Source organism: Vulpes lagopus, chromosome 12 (assembly GCF_018345385.1).
Source record: "Vulpes lagopus strain Blue_001 chromosome 12, ASM1834538v1, whole genome shotgun sequence".
Classification (NCBI taxonomy): domain Eukaryota; kingdom Metazoa; phylum Chordata; class Mammalia; order Carnivora; family Canidae; genus Vulpes; species Vulpes lagopus.
The window spans coordinates 5,594,975-5,611,207 of NC_054835.1; the positions used below are offsets into that span (position 1 = coordinate 5,594,975).

At 53.8% G+C, this 16,233-nt stretch overlaps 2 protein-coding genes across 6 annotated transcripts in view; both read right to left on the reverse strand.

Annotated features, from left to right (window-relative positions):
• Positions 1 to 143: 143 nt before the first annotated feature.
• On the reverse strand, positions 144 to 3,887 carry TOR2A (torsin family 2 member A). Of its 4 annotated transcripts, none has more exons than XM_041725268.1 (5): positions 3,604 to 3,887; positions 2,759 to 3,024; positions 1,908 to 2,083; positions 1,091 to 1,218; positions 144 to 881 (listed from the first exon to the last, which is right to left on the reverse strand). In XM_041725268.1, exons 1-5 carry the CDS (start codon positions 3,752 to 3,754, stop codon positions 637 to 639), a joined length of 966 nt encoding a protein of 321 aa, XP_041581202.1. In that variant the 5' UTR covers positions 3,755 to 3,887; the 3' UTR covers positions 144 to 636. The 4 variants fall into 4 exon arrangements, with proteins under 4 accessions (XP_041581202.1, XP_041581203.1, XP_041581206.1 ...); XM_041725269.1 differs by lacking the exon at positions 3,604 to 3,887 and adding an exon at positions 3,296 to 3,588; XM_041725272.1 differs by lacking the exon at positions 1,091 to 1,218.
• Positions 3,888 to 5,277: 1,390 nt separating this feature from the next.
• The window catches only part of SH2D3C (SH2 domain containing 3C), a 30,008-nt gene continuing 19,052 nt past the window's right edge, over positions 5,278 to 16,233 (reverse strand). For both annotated transcript variants that reach the window (XM_041725262.1, XM_041725261.1), the window contains 9 exons: positions 15,270 to 15,398; positions 13,764 to 14,221; positions 12,384 to 12,508; positions 10,275 to 10,810; positions 8,877 to 8,992; positions 8,197 to 8,368; positions 7,292 to 7,403; positions 6,783 to 6,989; positions 5,278 to 5,881 (listed from right to left, as the gene is read on the reverse strand). In XM_041725262.1, coding sequence (XP_041581196.1) covers positions 5,706 to 5,881; positions 6,783 to 6,989; positions 7,292 to 7,403; positions 8,197 to 8,368; positions 8,877 to 8,992; positions 10,275 to 10,810; positions 12,384 to 12,508; positions 13,764 to 14,221; positions 15,270 to 15,398 — 2,031 coding nt within the window. In that variant the 3' untranslated portion in view covers positions 5,278 to 5,705. The remainder of the gene's footprint in view (positions 5,882 to 6,782; positions 6,990 to 7,291; positions 7,404 to 8,196; positions 8,369 to 8,876; positions 8,993 to 10,274; positions 10,811 to 12,383; positions 12,509 to 13,763; positions 14,222 to 15,269; positions 15,399 to 16,233) is intronic.

A 16,233-nucleotide genomic window follows, 5' to 3' on the forward strand; every position in this document is an offset into this window, starting at 1 on the left:
CCAGCAGTTACACAGGTCCCCGAAGAGTCCACTCAGCTGCCTCACTTCTTGCTGGATGTGGGAGAGATTCTAAGCCCTACATACACTCACTGGCACTCAGCAAAACAACCTCCTTCCAGAGCAATTAGATATCTCAGCCAATATTCCTCTGGTCCCATGGCTAAGTTTATTGTATTTGTTCTCTTATAAAATTAAAAACCTTAAAAACCAGGCCTAAGCGGCAGCTTGAGTCTCTATATTCACAAAGACTGAGAAGTCTCGGCTTGGCTTTCCGGTACTGGGACATGGGGTATGGAGGGACATGGGGTGTGGAGGGTTGAGAAGATGGTGCCAGAGCAAGGGGACGAGAGTCACAGACAGAAGAGGGAGAGAGCAGCCATGAGCCATAGTCCCTGAGTTACAATTCACATCTTAAGAAGGCTTAGGCTGAGGGCAAGGTCAAGGCTCACTGAAGTTCTGGGGTCACCAGTGGTTCCGTAGGGAAGGAAGCAAAGGCCAAGATGCCTCCTCATCTTCGCTTTGGGCTCTGGGTCTTGCTCCCCAAGAGGGTCAGGAAAAGGGTCCCTACCAAGGAGGCCCCTGGCTTTCCTGCACAGCCTGGCCAGGCAGAGGAGGGCAAGGATGCCATATGGAGAGTCAGAGAAAGAAGGCAATTCTGGAAGCCACAGTCTTACAGCCGTTGGAGGAAAAGAGCTGCTCTTTCTCGGGGAAGAAGGTGGTGCTGTCCAGCACAGCCTGGATGACCTCTTCCCTCGGCTCCAGGCCCAGCTGGGCCAGCTCGTTGAGCACACAGTGTCGCACATGGTGCCGCTGCAGTGGCAGGAAGGGCACCAGGACGTCCAGGAGGTGCTCTTCCATGATGCCGGAGCGCCAGAAGCCATCTGCAGGAAGGGGCAAAGGGGGAAGGGTCTGTATTGGGTTCCAGGAGCTTGTATGACAGCTGGGTGTACCAAAGCCTGGCCTGAGAAATCCCGAGGACAGTGGGTAGAGCACCAGACCCAGGGAGAAGCTGGCCCGGCCCAGGCAATGTGGGTGTGAAGCCTCAGCCTGCCGAAGTTACCCCAGGGTGGGCCTCCCCAGCTGAACTCACGGTGTGGGTTGTCCAGCACAGCCTGGGAAATGACCAGCTCCAGCTCCTGCAGGCGGATCTCCTCCCGATCCCGGTGGCTGCGCCACGCCTCCAGTGCCACTTGGTTGATCTGCTCACCGCCAGTGTTGCTGAAACCCATGGGGGGACGCAGGCCATGGCTCAGACCGTGGTGGCGGGGGAAGAATTTGGCTGTTACTTCCCATGTGCTACCCAACGTGACATGAGCCTGGAGACCCAGTTCAGCAGGAGCCAAATCCACTGAAAACACCCCATAGGAACCACTTCCCCTCTTCAGAGATTTTGTCTACCATGTGATGCCTGGAGATTCATCTGGATGTGCCATGCACTTTAAAGTTTACAAAACACTTTTGGGTCCCTTAACTGACTTTCCCTCCCCCAGCCTCTAGGAGGACAGTGGGGTATTAATAATCCTGCTGTGTGGAAGAGGAGATGGGAGTTCAGAGAGGTGAAGAGATTTGCCCAAGAAAACATGGCTAGAACTCTTAGAGGTGGGACTAGAATTCAAGTCCTATTTTCCCCAGGTCTATGTCTCCTGGCCACAAAGGAGGGAAAACACTTAGCCTGGCAGGGCTTTCACAAAGAAACAGTGAGGATCCCAAAGACTGAGCCCAGAGTGAGCTTTGAGATTGTCAAAATCTGAATATACAGTGTCACAGCCAGAGTTTAAGGGGCTTTGGGAAACACCAACTGGGCCCCAGGGGAAAGAGGTACTCTGGTATGGGACCACAGGCCAAGACTGGATAGCTGAGACCTTGGACAAATATCCCCTATCATGCTGCTGCAAAGCTGGGCCCACCTGATGAAGATGAAGATAGCTTTGCGATAGTTGGTCCCGAACACAACCCAGGAGGAGCCCAGGAAAGGTCGCAGGACTTCCATCAGGCCTGGGGCCAGCTTGTCCATCTCGTCAAAGAGGAACAGGGAGCGGCTGCAGGCTGTGAGGTTCCCCTGGACCCAGCTCTTAAGCTCCTTCTGCAGGGAAGAGGCGGGAGTTTGAGGGCACCTGGAGATACTCCTCTAATTCAGACTTCTTCCCAAGGTAAGAACGCCCTTTCCCAGGAAGGTCTGGTCTCCCAGAGAGAACTAACCCTTTCGTGGGGCTGGTGGCCAAACTGTGGCCCTAAGGGGTCAGAGACTCATTCAAGTTCACACACACAGCAAGTCAGCAAGCAAACAGACTCAAACCCAGGCCTCACATCTGCCTGTTCAGGACTCCTTCTCTGATATCTCCTACTTTCCATAACAGAGGAAGGTTCCGTTATGCTTCCTGAACCTTCTCAATAATGTTGACAGCTGACAAAGACCAGCCTGGAAAGTACCCTGCAATCAACAACAATGATAGTAATAAGAGCTACTATTTGCTGGATGCTTACTCTGAGCCTCAAATTGGGACCATACTTTACAGAAAGAAGGTAATGCAGACAGGCAAAGGTAAATGCTCAATACATAATACCTGCAATTATATAATCTCATGTCCTTTGTCCATCTCAAGCTCTGTTCATGATGGGTCCTAAGGCCTGAGGCTCCAACTGGGTGTGTGACCTGGAGCAAGTGACTCTCCCTCTCTGGACTTGGGACTCATTCACTCCCTAAGATCTGGCACCCCAACATGCAGATGAACGGTGGTCCAGGATGCCACCAGCCTACCTTGTAGCGCTCCAGGTGGCTGGCGTGAGGGAAGTGGATGACAGGGGAAAAGTGGTGTACGTGGGGGCTGTGGAGGCCACCCCGGAAGAGGTAGTGAGCCAGCAGGGAGCTGACATAGGACTTGCCGGTGCCTGTCCAGCCATGCAGGGAGAGGACCAGTGGCTTAGTAGGTGCTGGGTCCTGCACGAAGGCCTTCAGTGCCTTCACTACCAGTGCCTTGGCCAAGTGCTGGCCGGCCAGGTGCTGGGCCAGGTCACACTCCAGACCTAGGGCCACAAGAAGGGCAGTATCAGAGCTGAAGACCCACCACTGGCACCGAAGGGGGTGGGGAGGAGTCACGTCTGAAACCTGGTCTAGGGATCCCTGTGTTCTGGGACATTTTTACAAACTGTCTTCGGATAGGGAGTGGGGCCCTTGGGGTCTCCGGCTGCAGCAGCCACCCTCAGACCTGGCAGCGCCCCCACCAGCTGGCCCTCTGCACTGCGCTCAGCTATAAGTGGTGGAGAGCTGTCAACAGGGTCGGCCCAAGACTCCTACCCATGCTCAAGGCAGGTATCTCCCCTGACGGCCAGTCCATTGTGGAGGCCCAATCCTCCCCCCAAGGCCCTCTCCATCCTGACAGGGTTCTGCCTGGACTCCAAACAGGCTTCCCCAAACCGTCGCCCCCAGTCCGCTGCTCCAGGCTCTCGGTCCTTCAAGCCGGGCCCACTTCCGGCCCGTGCCACCCGGAAGCCTGCGGGTCCCGCCCCTCGGTTCTGCCCTCCGGGTGGCCCGGGCGCAACCCCACAGTCCGAGGGCTCCCCGGTCAGCCGGCCCCTCTGCTCCGGGCTCCTGCGGCCCCTCACCCTGAAAGTCGGGCTGGAAGTCACATTCGCAGAAGGCGCCGAAGTGGCAATGCAGCGAAGTCAGATCCCAGGCGGCGGCCGCGGCCGACACCAGCCCCAGCAACCCGAGGAGCGAGCCCCAGGGCCTGCAGCCGAGACTCGCAGCCGCCATACGGATGAGGCGGGAGCCGGGTGTGGGCCAACCGCCCCTCCCTAGGACCACAACTCCCGGCGTGCATCTCTCCTCGACAGCCGCCTTCCGTAGCCTACAATTCCCGGCTTCCCCCAGAAAGGCCCGAGCCGTCCTCCCGCCGCAGGACCGGAAGGTAGCCTCTAGGGGGAGTCCGCGAACCGTCCTAATCCAGGACGGCGGGCCGCGTTTCCTTGGCCACGGTAACTAGGCGACTATAATAGCGCCAAAAGAATAATAAAGGATTATGACCACAAAAGGTGACATGACAATTGTAGCAAAAAGTTATGCGGCACCTTAAACCTTGCAAAGCGCCTTTTCCATGCTCTCTTTTTTATATGATAAAAGAGCGCTCAGTAATACAGCTTTTGGTGAGCACCTACTATGTGCGGTTAGTGTTAGGTGCCTTAAATGTCTTCTGATAGCTTTACCCGCCATACAGAGAAATGATATTTCAATGAGGTACAGCACATAAAGAGTTTTGACTCGGAAAGTAATCAATAAATAATTATTGGCAATCCATTATGTATGATATACGGCAGTCCCCTACCTAGCAGCTACTATTCCCTAGTGCTTTAACATCAGTCCTAAGGAACCGATTTTGTTATTGTCCTCATTTTATTGAGGAGGAAATTGGGATCCAAGGGGTTAAGCCTCTTGTCCAAGGCCACCCAGCTAGTAAATAATAGAACTGAACCCAAGTCAGGATGCTGACAAAGATCTAATGCACTGTTATCCAGCCTCTCTCCTTCAGAGGACATCTCATACTCAGTAAACAGGCTCCCCAGGTATCCAGCCCGGAGGGGAATCGTGTTGATCCACATTGCCCACCTCTCCTACCCATGGAATCCAGACAACTGCTTTCATGACCTTTCTTAGAGATTCCCTGACCTACCCACCTACACACACACACACACACACACACACACAGCCTTCCAAGGCCCTTCCTCTCTCTCTCTCTCTCTCTCTCTCTCTCTCACACACACACACACACACACACACACACCTTCTAAGGCCCTTTCAGAGCCTGAAAAGAAATAAGTAGTTTCCTCTATTGAGAAAAGGAAAGAACTCCAGATCAGGACACCCTGGTGCCAGCCATCCTCATTCTGTTGCTGTGATGCTGGGAGGACCCCTTCTCCCCCCAGTTCTGTTTTTCAGGGTAGAGGTGAAATCGTAAATCTCAACAAGCCCTTCCACCCCAAACATCTGGAATGCTTGGTTGTGCATTTGTGGGAAACTTTACTAGGCTTCCCAAAGCAGGACATGGGGTAAGAGTAGGGGCCCTGCCAGGATTTCTCCCCTTGCTTGGAATTGGCTGGTTCTTTCCCTCACTGGTCTGCGAGCTCCTTCAGGACTGGGACTGTGTTTCTGTATTGGCAGCTCCTGGTAGAATCTGGAACATACCAGGTGCTAAATAAGTATTTACTGTTGAATTTTTCCACCTTTCACCTGAGAAAAGAGACGCTTTGTTCCACCCCCTGGGGCCTCTGAGAGACAGAAGAAAGAGTCATAAAAGTTTATTATATGAAAGAAAGAACATGGCCTCTGTACATCTATTTACAGAACAGACAGACATATTTACAACCAGGTGGAGGCCTTGGTGTCCGTTGAGGGCAGACGCCCAAAGAAAGAGGAGGTGTGAGGAAGCCTCCCATGGCTCGGACACGGGGCACCTCAGCAGGAAGGCGAGAAGCAAAAGCTGGAGGGAGGAACAGGGTTTTGTTGCTTCCTGAAAGGAGACTTGGTGGGCATATAGTAGGTGGGATGGAGCCCGGGGTCCATGCAGGACCCTGGAGGTGCAAGGGAGATCCTGGTTTGGGCCGAGAACATTCTCGAGCTGATCACAGTGTCTCTGGGGTGCTCTGGGGAGAGGTCTGTGCCCCTCTCCCTGTTGCTGCCCACAGCTGCAGAGGGGAGAGGTCCACGGGGGTCACAGCTCACTGGAGCGGACAGCAGGCTCCAGTTTGTGGGACAGGGCTGTGAGAACCTTGTCAAACTTCTCATAGCGCCGGGCCTGGTTGCTGCTGGCGCCCTGGCTGCCCCAGAGGAGGCGCATCTGGAACTCTGTGCTGAACACCTCCAGAAGCTCTGGCCGGGCCTGGAACCCTACAAGACAGGGCACAGGGGTCAGGGGACTACCATCCCCAACACATCTCTCAGGGTCCTGCTCCTACAGACCCTTCTCCCAGCTCTACTAAGAATCCAACAAGCTTTGTCCATGAACATGACCATGTTTGCAACAAATAATATTTAAGTTGCTGGATGATAAAATAGTAATGTCAGTTTGAAAGGATTTTTCTTTTCTTTTTTGTATTTTTTTCAGTAAGTTCCAAAATTTTTCTTTAGAAATGTATGCATTTTGCAAGTAAATTTTTGTAAGTAAAAACAATTTTTTGGTTCTTTCTGAAAAAGAAAAAGGCAGGAAAGAAAAACACCAAAATGTTCCCACCATTTGCCTCTGGGTGATTGTGGGTGCTTTTGTGTTTTCTTTTTGCTCAACTGTAATCTCCAATTTGCCTACAATGAACTTTCCTGATTTAATAATGCCTAAAGCAGTAAAAGATGGATTGTCTGAAGCCACTCCCTCTCTGGTCCTTTCACAAGGGTGTTCCCCCTCCCCACTTGGCCTGGGAGCTCCCCTAAGGCAGGGCAGGTGTGTCTCAGGCCCAGGCCAAAGTGCTTTGCAAACAGCCTGGTAAAGCAATCCCATTAGGACATCCACTTCCCAGGTGAGAAAACAGAAGCTCAGAGAAAAAGACATAGCTCTGGTGCTCTCTGAATCATCTGCACCCTTCCACCACCACCCTGGGCCCTTCCACTAACAGTTGAACTGGTAAGTGAGTGGCAAACAGGCATAAGAACAAGGAGTCGGGGAGCGGGGCAGGACAGAGGAATGGAGAAATGTGAAGGGACCTTTGGAGGAATAGGGATAGCAACTCTGGTGGAGGGAGGCCCGGCCAGTGTGACCAGTGACTGTTGCACCCCCTGGATGTGACCTGTGACTCACCTTGCAGCTTGACCTCAGCGTTGGTGTGATACAGGCCTCCATGGTGCGCCACCGTGCGGGCAGCCTCCAGGTGGGCCAGCACCACCTCTACGCCGTGTTCTGTGCTGCCCCAGGGCTCAGGGCCCTCGGCAGGGGCCGAGTCACACTCCAGCAGAGTGATGAGTGGCAGCACATGGGGGAACGTGGTGTTGCTCAGCGGCGGGCCTTCTGCAGGGAGGGAGGCGGGCGCTTAGAAACCTTGGCAAGCAGGTGCACCAGGGGGAGGGTCTGCCTGAGATCTCTGACTGAGCCCCCAGGGCTCCCAACTCCCAAGACAAGCCCCCTACTTTTGGATTCCTCCAGCTGACACCACTGCAGCCTGTTCTTGGCTGCGGCTCACACGGTTGCCAAATGCAGAAAGTGAGCGCAAGAATAGCTCCATAGCTCTCATCTTCGTCCACACTGGTCTTTGCTGGCCCAGAGAGGGGTTGGAGCCTGCCTGAGGTCACACAGCAAGGTGGGAGAGGTACCTTTGCCCTCGTTGAGGCTCTTCAGAAATGGCTTGAGCTTCTTCTCATAGAGGATGGCACCCTCCGTGTATCGCTGCCGAAGTGTGACCCATGTCTGCTCCAGCCGGGCAATCTGGGAAGAGCAGACTGTGAGCATCCAGCTAGGGAAGGGGCCTGCATGGGCCACAAGCTACCCTGCTGAGTGGACACCCAGATATAGGATAATTGTTATTATCACAGTCACCATTCATGTGCCAGGGATGGTGCTGGCAGCTCTTCACATTCTCCCATGAGGCCCTGCAACAGCTCACTTTACAGAGGAGGGAACTAAGGCTTAATGAGGGGAATGACCTGCCCAAGATCATTCCAAAATTAGGTGGCAGAGCTGGGAGTTGAACCACGGCCCCTGGGCCCCTGTTGTTACTTTTGACTAGGCATAGGCGAGCAAGTGTAGAGTGTGGATGAGGTTCAGGCTTGGAAACAGACCTGCTTCGAATCCCAACTTTTCTAGTCTCTGACGGTGTGACCTTAGGCAAGTACTGCTGTGCCTCGATTTCTCCATGAGTAAATGTGACAATAAAGGGACTTGCTTCACAAGGTTGTTCTCTCAAGGAATCAATGCTTGTACTTAGTGTAGTACCTGACATATATTAAGTGCTCGCCAGATGATAGCCATTTTATATTTATTCCTGAAACTCATATAATGCTCCTCACTCATTTTGCAGGTAGGCAAACTGAGGCCCAAAAAAGAGGCAAGACTTGGTGTTGGAGCAGATTGCCAACTTAGAGAACTCAGTTCTCGCGGTGACTCTTTTACCAATACTGCCTAAAAGTCACCAGGTTCTTCCGGATTGGAACGCATCCCAGGGCTCCTCCAGACAGCGACTACCTGAAGCCCACCCAGCTCGAGATGCGCCCCTCCATACCTGGGCCATATCCAGGGCGCCCATGACCGCAGCGAAGCTGAACATGTTGCCCATTGTCCCCCGAAGTTCAGCTGCCAGCTGGATGGTCTTGTGCAGAAGCGCTGCCCGCTCCTCGGCGGAGCCCGTGCAGCCCAGGATGTCCACGGCCAGCATGATGGACATGGTGTGGAACCTGTCACAGAGGCCAGGTCAGAGGCGAGGGGGCCCGAGGGGCGGAGGGCCGAGCCCGAAGTGATAGGTTGGAAAGGGTCAATGAGATGAGGGGGCGCGGCCAGAGCGAGGGAAGGCAAGGCTACGGGCTTCTGATTGGTCAGTGTACGCCAGGGGCGGGGCCAGAAGCTTTAGAGCGCGGGGCCGCGGAGCTAGCGAAGGATCAGTGGAATTCACCCGGCAGAACAGTTTTTAGGAAGAGTAGCCGGAGCTGATGGGCGGGGCGAAGGCTCACGGCGTGTGATTGGTCCAGAGGGTGCAAAAGATGAATCCCGAGCTAGGACTCCGGCTTTGGGGAAACTAGGATTGCTGGGAGCGGGACGCCGAGCAGTTGCGATCCGTCAATGGAGAGAGGGCGTAGCCGGGGAGCCGCGCGGAGAGACTCTGATTGGCCAACCGGCCACAGCCAAAGGGCAGCGAGGTAGCACCGGGCATTCCCCCGAGTGTCCGCGTGCAAGTGCTCGCCTTACCTTTCCAGCAGGTCTAGTCGTAGCTGCCGGCCATGGGGGAGGGTGAGCAGCTCCATGCCCCAGCGGACTCCCATTAGGGTCTGCATCTCCTTGGTAACGCCCAGTATCCTAGCAACCTGCAAGGACGCCCAGAGGGCTGATTAATTTCCTGTCGCGGCTGGCCCAGGCCATCTGGGAGTCAGAGGGCTTTATCTAGGAGGACAGCCTGGCTGGGATACAGGTTTTGAATTCCAGCTCTCACTCTCTGCCATGGAGCAAATGAACCTCATCCCCCCTGCCCCATTTCCGTGAAATGAGGGATAAATGGGAAAACGCCCAGAGATGTTTGCTATGTGCCAAAGGTGGCCAGGACACCCTTATTCCAGAAAGCAAACCTGAGACCCAGGGAGGAAAAGGACCTGTCCAAGATCACACAGCGGGGCCTAGAGCCCAGAACTGCTCCGTTCACGCCTAGCACTGCACAGGGCAATATCTCCACGCTCTTTTCTTGCTTCCTGAGCTGAGAGATCAGTGTGGCCCCCAAATAAAGTAATCAGTGCCCCCCTCCAAACTTTAGAGGGAGAAGCTGAGGTGCAGAGAGTCTGGGTCCGTATTAAGATTCATTCAGACGTGGATGGACCTGGAGGGTATTATGCTGAGTGAAATAAGTCTATCGGAAAAGGACAAACTTTATGTCTGATTCATTTGGGGAATATAAAAATTAGTGAAAGGGAATAAAGGAAAGGAGAGAAAATGAGTGAAAATATCAGTGAGGGTGACAAAACATGAGAGACACCTAACTCTGGGAAATGAACAAGGGGTAGTGGAAGGGGAGGTGGGCGGGGGGGTTGGGGTGACTGGGTGATGGGCACTGAGGGGGGCACTTGGCGGGATGAGCACTGGGTGTTATTCTATATGTTGGCAAATTGAACTCCAATAAAAAAAAATAAAATAAATAAAATAAAAAGATTCATTCAGAGGCCCAGGCATTGATAATTTAGTTTAGGTTATGAGTTTTGCTTACTTTGTCCACTAGGGGGAGTGGAGGTAGGTAGTCTGGGCTTTCACATTCCCTGGAACAGTGGGGCCGACTCTCACCAGTGCCTCAGGGAGCTCTGGCTCTCAGCACCGCCCAGTTCCAGTGCCAAAGGGGAGGAAGCAAGAATATATCTTTTGAAATTGTTGTTTTTAGGAGAAAACGGAGGCCCAGAGAGGTAAAGTCATCAGCCCAGAGTCACACAGCAAGTGAGGGACTCTATGAAGCTAGAATCCTAGCCCACACTCTATACTTTGGGAATTTAGGGGTCAACTCCTCACCCGCCCCAACCACAGGACAGAGGTGATCCCTCCTCACCCGCCCTGTCCCAAAGCCACAGGACAGAGGTGATCTTTCCGTCCCAGTGTTTTCCCAGCACCTACCAGACAGTCAACCTTGGTGACGTGCCGGGCCAGCGTCCGTGCATCCACCTCTGCTAGCAGCTCCTTGACCTTGCGCAGGAGGCCCACCTCCAGTGGCCGGTTATCCTTGGGGATCAGTAGTGACTGGAAGGTGGATGGGTTGAAGGAAGAGGTGGCTTCCACAACGGGGGCTGTGAAGGCCCTGCCCCAGTCCCCCTCTGACGCCCCATTCTCTGACAGTTCCTTTAGCCTCTCTCCATAGCTTCTGGCCTGCCGGCCAGAGGCCTCAGCCATTGCCCACTCTCGGCTGCCACGAACAGGAGGCTGGAGCTGGCAGTAATGGCCAGAGTCCGGGTCACTGTAGCTGCTGAGTGATGGCGATGGGGAGGCCTTGCAGAGCGTGTGGGAGGGGCTGGCATAAGGACCCTTGTCCGACTCCCCAGGTGGCTTTGGGGTACTTCCGGGACACAGCTGGGGTTCACTGGAGCGGCGGGTGACGGGGGAGGCAGGCAGCGCTGTGGCTGAGGGAGCTGCAGAGGTGGCGTGGACACGGGTCACTGCAGGGAGAGAAAGGGAGAGGACTAGTTACCAGAGCTCCCCACCCAGTGAAATAGGCTTCACCGTCTTCTCAAAGGACAGGCTCCACCTACCTTATAGGGGTGATGTCCCCACCTCCCTGCACCCAGGCCAGGTCCAGCAGCCTCAGGTAAACTGACCAGGCCTCAGGATACTCTCAAATCACCTAGACTTTAGAGTTTGCTCCCTCCAACCCTCAGGCTGCTGCAGCCTTAGGGAACCATTGAACTACTTGGAGGAGCTTTCCGTAATTCAGGGATACTAATAAGCACTTGCTGGAGTTCATTGTGTGGAGTTATTTTTCAATGAATTAGCAATGATTTATTGAGTACACATGTGCCAGGAGCTGGCGACATGCTGGCCATACACTAGTCAACAGCAGTAAAACCATCATCCAAAATGAGAGGTGATGTATATTGAGCTCTTCCTGCCTGCGAGATCCTTGTTTGTATGTTAGCAGACTTAACCCTAACATCCTGGGAAGTAAGTACTTCCATGATCCGCATCCTACAAGAAGACTGAGGTTCAGAGAGGTCAGCTGCCCCACCTGAGGTCACTGCCCAACACATAGGAGAGCTCGGCTTTAAATCCTCAGTCCTGGATACTTCACTCTGCCATGTTACTTAGAAAATATCCAGTAAATCATTTGTGGCAAGGTATTTTAACTTTTGCATTCAGGGAAGTTGGTTTGAGGACAAGTTTGTAGTCAGGACAATTTGGTAGGTTTGTGTTCAGAGGAGAATGTGTGACAACCATGTAGACAGCAATACTGCAACAGAGCACAGGCAGGCAAAGCTTCCTTCTAGGCTGCCCGCCTCCCAGCACTCTGTGCCTGCCACATGGGCAATACGCAATATGGCCTGTTAAAAATACTTTTTTTCTTCCAGCAATGAAGTGGTGGCATGTTTCTACTACTAAAGACAACAGGGCTTTCCTTTGTATTTTTTTTTTTAAGGCACAATGCTCTATACTTTCTGCTCAATTTTGCTGTAGCCCTAAAACTGCTCAAAAAAAAAAAAAAAAAAGAAAAGTCTATTTAAAAGGAAAAAAAAAAGTGAAAAGCACAACCCAACTAGCCTGTTTGAGCCTGCCATTTGGAATCAGGGAGGCATTAAGTCCCAGCCAATGCAAGGCCTGGCAGAGCATGTACATGTGGCAGGCACTGGGCCAGTGGGGGCTGCATGTTGCCACATGAGCCCACATCACAGCATTTGAGTCCAGGTTCAGTAACACAGTGAGCCTTTAGCAGACTTCACTGCATTCCAGGGAATGCACGGGAAACTACTTCAAGCGCAGTGCCTAGTACCCAGTAGGGGCTCAATAAATCATTGCTGAATGAATGAGCCATGGATATGTTTTGCATGTCAATATCAGTAGTTCTGCTGGCTGGTTTTTTTGTGTAAATCCTTCCCAGGCATCACCCTCAGTAAAGAGGTAGAAACACACATCACACACTGTAACAGAAGTCACCAAAGACCAACAGAACACTCGGGCACACACAAGGTCACTCCCACAACATTCCTCCATCTGCCCCTCCCTCTCCACTGGCCATACCAGTACTGTAGGCGGGGGAGCTGGGACTCTCAGAGATGGGTGACATGGGTGAGTGCAGGTCTGGGATCTGGTCCATGCTGAGGGCACAGTTGCGGATAGATTCCCGGGGGTGAGGCAGTGATGTGCTGTGGAGTAGATACTTTCATGAGCAGAGAGCCCAGAGGGCAGGGTCCTCAGCTGGCCTTAGGACCCTCACCTCTGCCTCCAAACTAGATTGACTGAACTTCAAAGGCAGAAAAAGTTTGGAGATTGTAGTACTCATTGGCTAGTATAAGACTAAAGCCTGGAGGTGTGGGGGGGGGTAGTGTTTGTGCAGTCTACCACCCGCACAACTGCTCTCTTCCCTGAGAAATTTGCCTCCAAATTAGAGAACTGTCTGGGAAGCAGGCCTAGAGAAAGGATGAAGAACCTGAGGGAACCAGGCCCACCAGGCTGGCACCTCCTCACTGCTCCTACACCGTGCTCAGGATGCCAAATCCTGGCACCATTACGGTCACTAGTTCTAAACCACAGGCAAAGTGGCTACTGCCCACGGAGAATCCAACCAGCGATTCTTTGGCTGACAGCACCCAGCCCAGGCTTAAGGAGATGGGACCTATCCAAGGGCTGCTGGCACAGGCTGGCAAGTCTCTTTGCAAACAACCAGGGAGGCCATAGAAATTAGGGGTACAGACTTTGGAGTTGTAGCCCTGGGTTTGAATCTCAGTCCTACCACTCTCCTGCAGGCGGCCTCCCCTCTCTAAACCTATTCCCTCATCTGTCAAGTGGGGGCATGCACAGGAGCCAACTCCTGCAGGAGGACATGGGAGTTGATGAGATTGGGGGCAGACAGACTCAGCATGGGGCCGGGTGCACACTAGGGATGAGTCCCTGCTGTGGCTTTTCCTGGCCTGGTCTCATCCAGCCCCAGAGGCAACTGGGTGTCATCAAACTGTTGCCGGGAACATCCCATCCCCTGTGCAGCCATTTGCACATTGCAAAGCCCTCTGCTCTGATGACCACCTTGGCCTAGTGAGGTGGGTGGGAAGGGGGGGCAGTGGCTGCAGGGACAGAACAGCACCCAGGGGGTCCCCCTAGGCTAGAGGGCTATCTGAGCAAGGGCCCTTTATGGGTAGGAACGTGGTCATGAGAGGAGAGTGTCAGGGCCCAGGGAGCTGAGCTCATTGCAGCACAGCTGAGGCTGTCACCAGGGCCTGGCCACCTGCAAACCCTGTACTCAGCCGTCTCCCTCCTCTTCCTCACTGCACCCCACGGCTCCAGGACAGTAATTCCACAGGTTCAGAGTAGCTGGGCCTCCCGCTCCTCAGCAGCACTCTGATGATGGATCCCCCCCACTTGACAAAAGGAGAGACCAAGGCCTAGTCGGGGGTCCTCGCTTACCTGGCAGGGCAGCCATCGCTGCTGCGGGTGACCTTGTCGGCGGTGAGCCCGTCGGTCATGGTGACGCTGCGCCGCTTCATGTGGCCGCCCTTGGGGCCCGAGGGGCTGGCGGGGCTGGCGGCCTTGCTGCTGCCCTGGCCCAGGCCATAGCAGGCCTCCAGGTAGCGCAGCGGGAAGGTGCGGTTGACAGGGCAGTAGATGATGGCTCCGCTCTGCTCCGACACGGCCTTGCGGCTGCCCACATGATAACGCACAAGGGCAGGCACGTGGTCGAAGCTCTCCTGCTCAAACAGGTACTGGATGTGGGTGTAGCTCTCACCGGCCTTCACCACTACCTTGTTGATTTTGAAGTGCAAGGCCTGGTTGCGCCAGCGGCATGTGAGCACATAGTCACCCAGGCTGGTGAGAGAGTCCCGGATGAGGAAGTCACCGTTGCGCTGCACCAGGGTCTCTGACACCTGTGGGAGGCAGTGATCGGGCTGGGGCGGGGCAGACCCGGGATCTGGGGGACACAGGGAACAGAGCTCTGGAAGGCTTGGGAAAGGGGATGCAGTGACTTGGATTCAGTGGGGTCCGGCGCACAGGAGCTCGGGAATGGGAGGACATGACACTCTGGAACAGGGACACCAGAGTCTGGGGTACCTAGGGGTCTCAGCTCTGCTCCTTCTTGGGGCTCATGTTAGACAGAGTGACTTCCCAATCCTTATTCCTCCAAGCACCCGGTGCTCTCCCATGCCTCCGGGCCTTTGTACGCTCACACTGCTCTTTCTGCCTGGAACATCCTTCCGCCTCTGCCCACTTGGTGAACTCCTGTCCATCTCTCACTGACCTGCATCTCAGGGCTTGCCCACATTCCCTGCAGGATGCTCCATTCTTGCACTTCTTCTACGGGGCTCTGACTGGACTACCAGCCCTCAAGGGAAGCCATCACCCATTTTCTCCCTATATTCTTGGTGCCCAGCACAGGGCCTAGAAGAGTTGATGCTTGACAAAGATTGAGAGCATGAATGAAAGAGGGAACAGGTGACTATCAGCCTATCTATGACTCAGCACAGAAACTCAATTTTGCCCAAACTAAGAATCCTAGGCACTGACGCTCACTAACCAAACACACAAGAGTCTTATGTATAGACCCACGAAAAAACAGTTAAAAATAATAGTGGCAATAATGGCAATAACAACACTAATAATGACATTGAGCCCACTGCATGTCAGACATCAAGTGAAACACTCTGCCTGCATTGTTTCATTTGTTCTCACAATAGCCCTTTAAGGCAGGCACTATCATTACCCTCCATCTCATAGAAGAAGAAACTGAGGCTCAAAGAGGTGAAGTGCCCGGTGCAAGGTCACACAGTCAGTAAATGCCAGAGCTAGACCTCACTGCAGTCTACTCAAACTGAGTCACCAAGCAGCGGGTCAGAGCCTCTCTAGGCAGGGCTGGCCCAGTTGGTGGGTGGAAGTGTCTAGGGCTGAGGTCCCGCCCGGGTCCCCCACCCGGCTCACCTCGCGGGGGATGCGGCCATGGTACCAGGCATGGCTGCGGAGGTCTGTGCTACTGAGTTTGAGTTCCTCTTCCAACTCCTTGTGCAGTTTCTCAGGCGAGGAATCCAGGATGTACTTCTCCTTGGAGAACTGGGCAGGAGACAGTCAAGAGTTGGATCTGGTCTAAAGCCTTCTTCCTTCTTCTCTCCCAATGCCTCCCCATCCCAGGTGAGCCACTTCCATCCCAGGACCCTGAGGAGACTCAGGCACCCGAGAGTCCCTATCCCAGCAAGAATAAGGAAATGTCAACTAGTCCTACTGTGCTCCAGGCCCTGTGCTATGCGCCAGGAGTAAATGAGGCAATAAACAAACCAGGCCCTGTCCTCAAAGAAGCTGCTAGTCTAGGCAGGGAAGCAAAAACGACAGGAATATTTGAGCAGAATGGGGTCAGCATCACCCTACTGGGCAGCAGAGAAGAGCAGAGTGGCTTGGAGAAAGGAGAAGATAAGGTAGAGGCGGGGTGGAGTGGTCCAGGCAGCCTTTCTGGAGGGAATGGTAACAACAAAACACTCACTCTGTACCAGAAACATCTAACTGACCTTGCATTGGGAAGAGGCAGGATTTCTACAGGTGGATCAGGGAGGGAAGGCAGCAGGTACCCAGGCAGAGGCAAGGACAAAAATAGAGGGCTGCAATGGCTGAGGATGCATTCTGGGATGCTGAATTATACAGTGGAAGGGTGGAGGAGGCAGCTATAAACAGGGAAGCAGAGGCCCCCACACAGGCATCTCTCCTGTCCTTTATAATTCCCGAGGTCCTTTCCTCCTTGCTATCTCAAGCAAACCTGGCTGGATGGAGAGACTGTAGCCAAGCAGGGAAGCCAAAGATCACTCAATGGAGATAATGCCCAGGACACCTCACCCTTCCACCTGCTCAAGGGGGAGACCCCTGGTTACTGTGGCCCAGGATTGGATACATAAGAGCA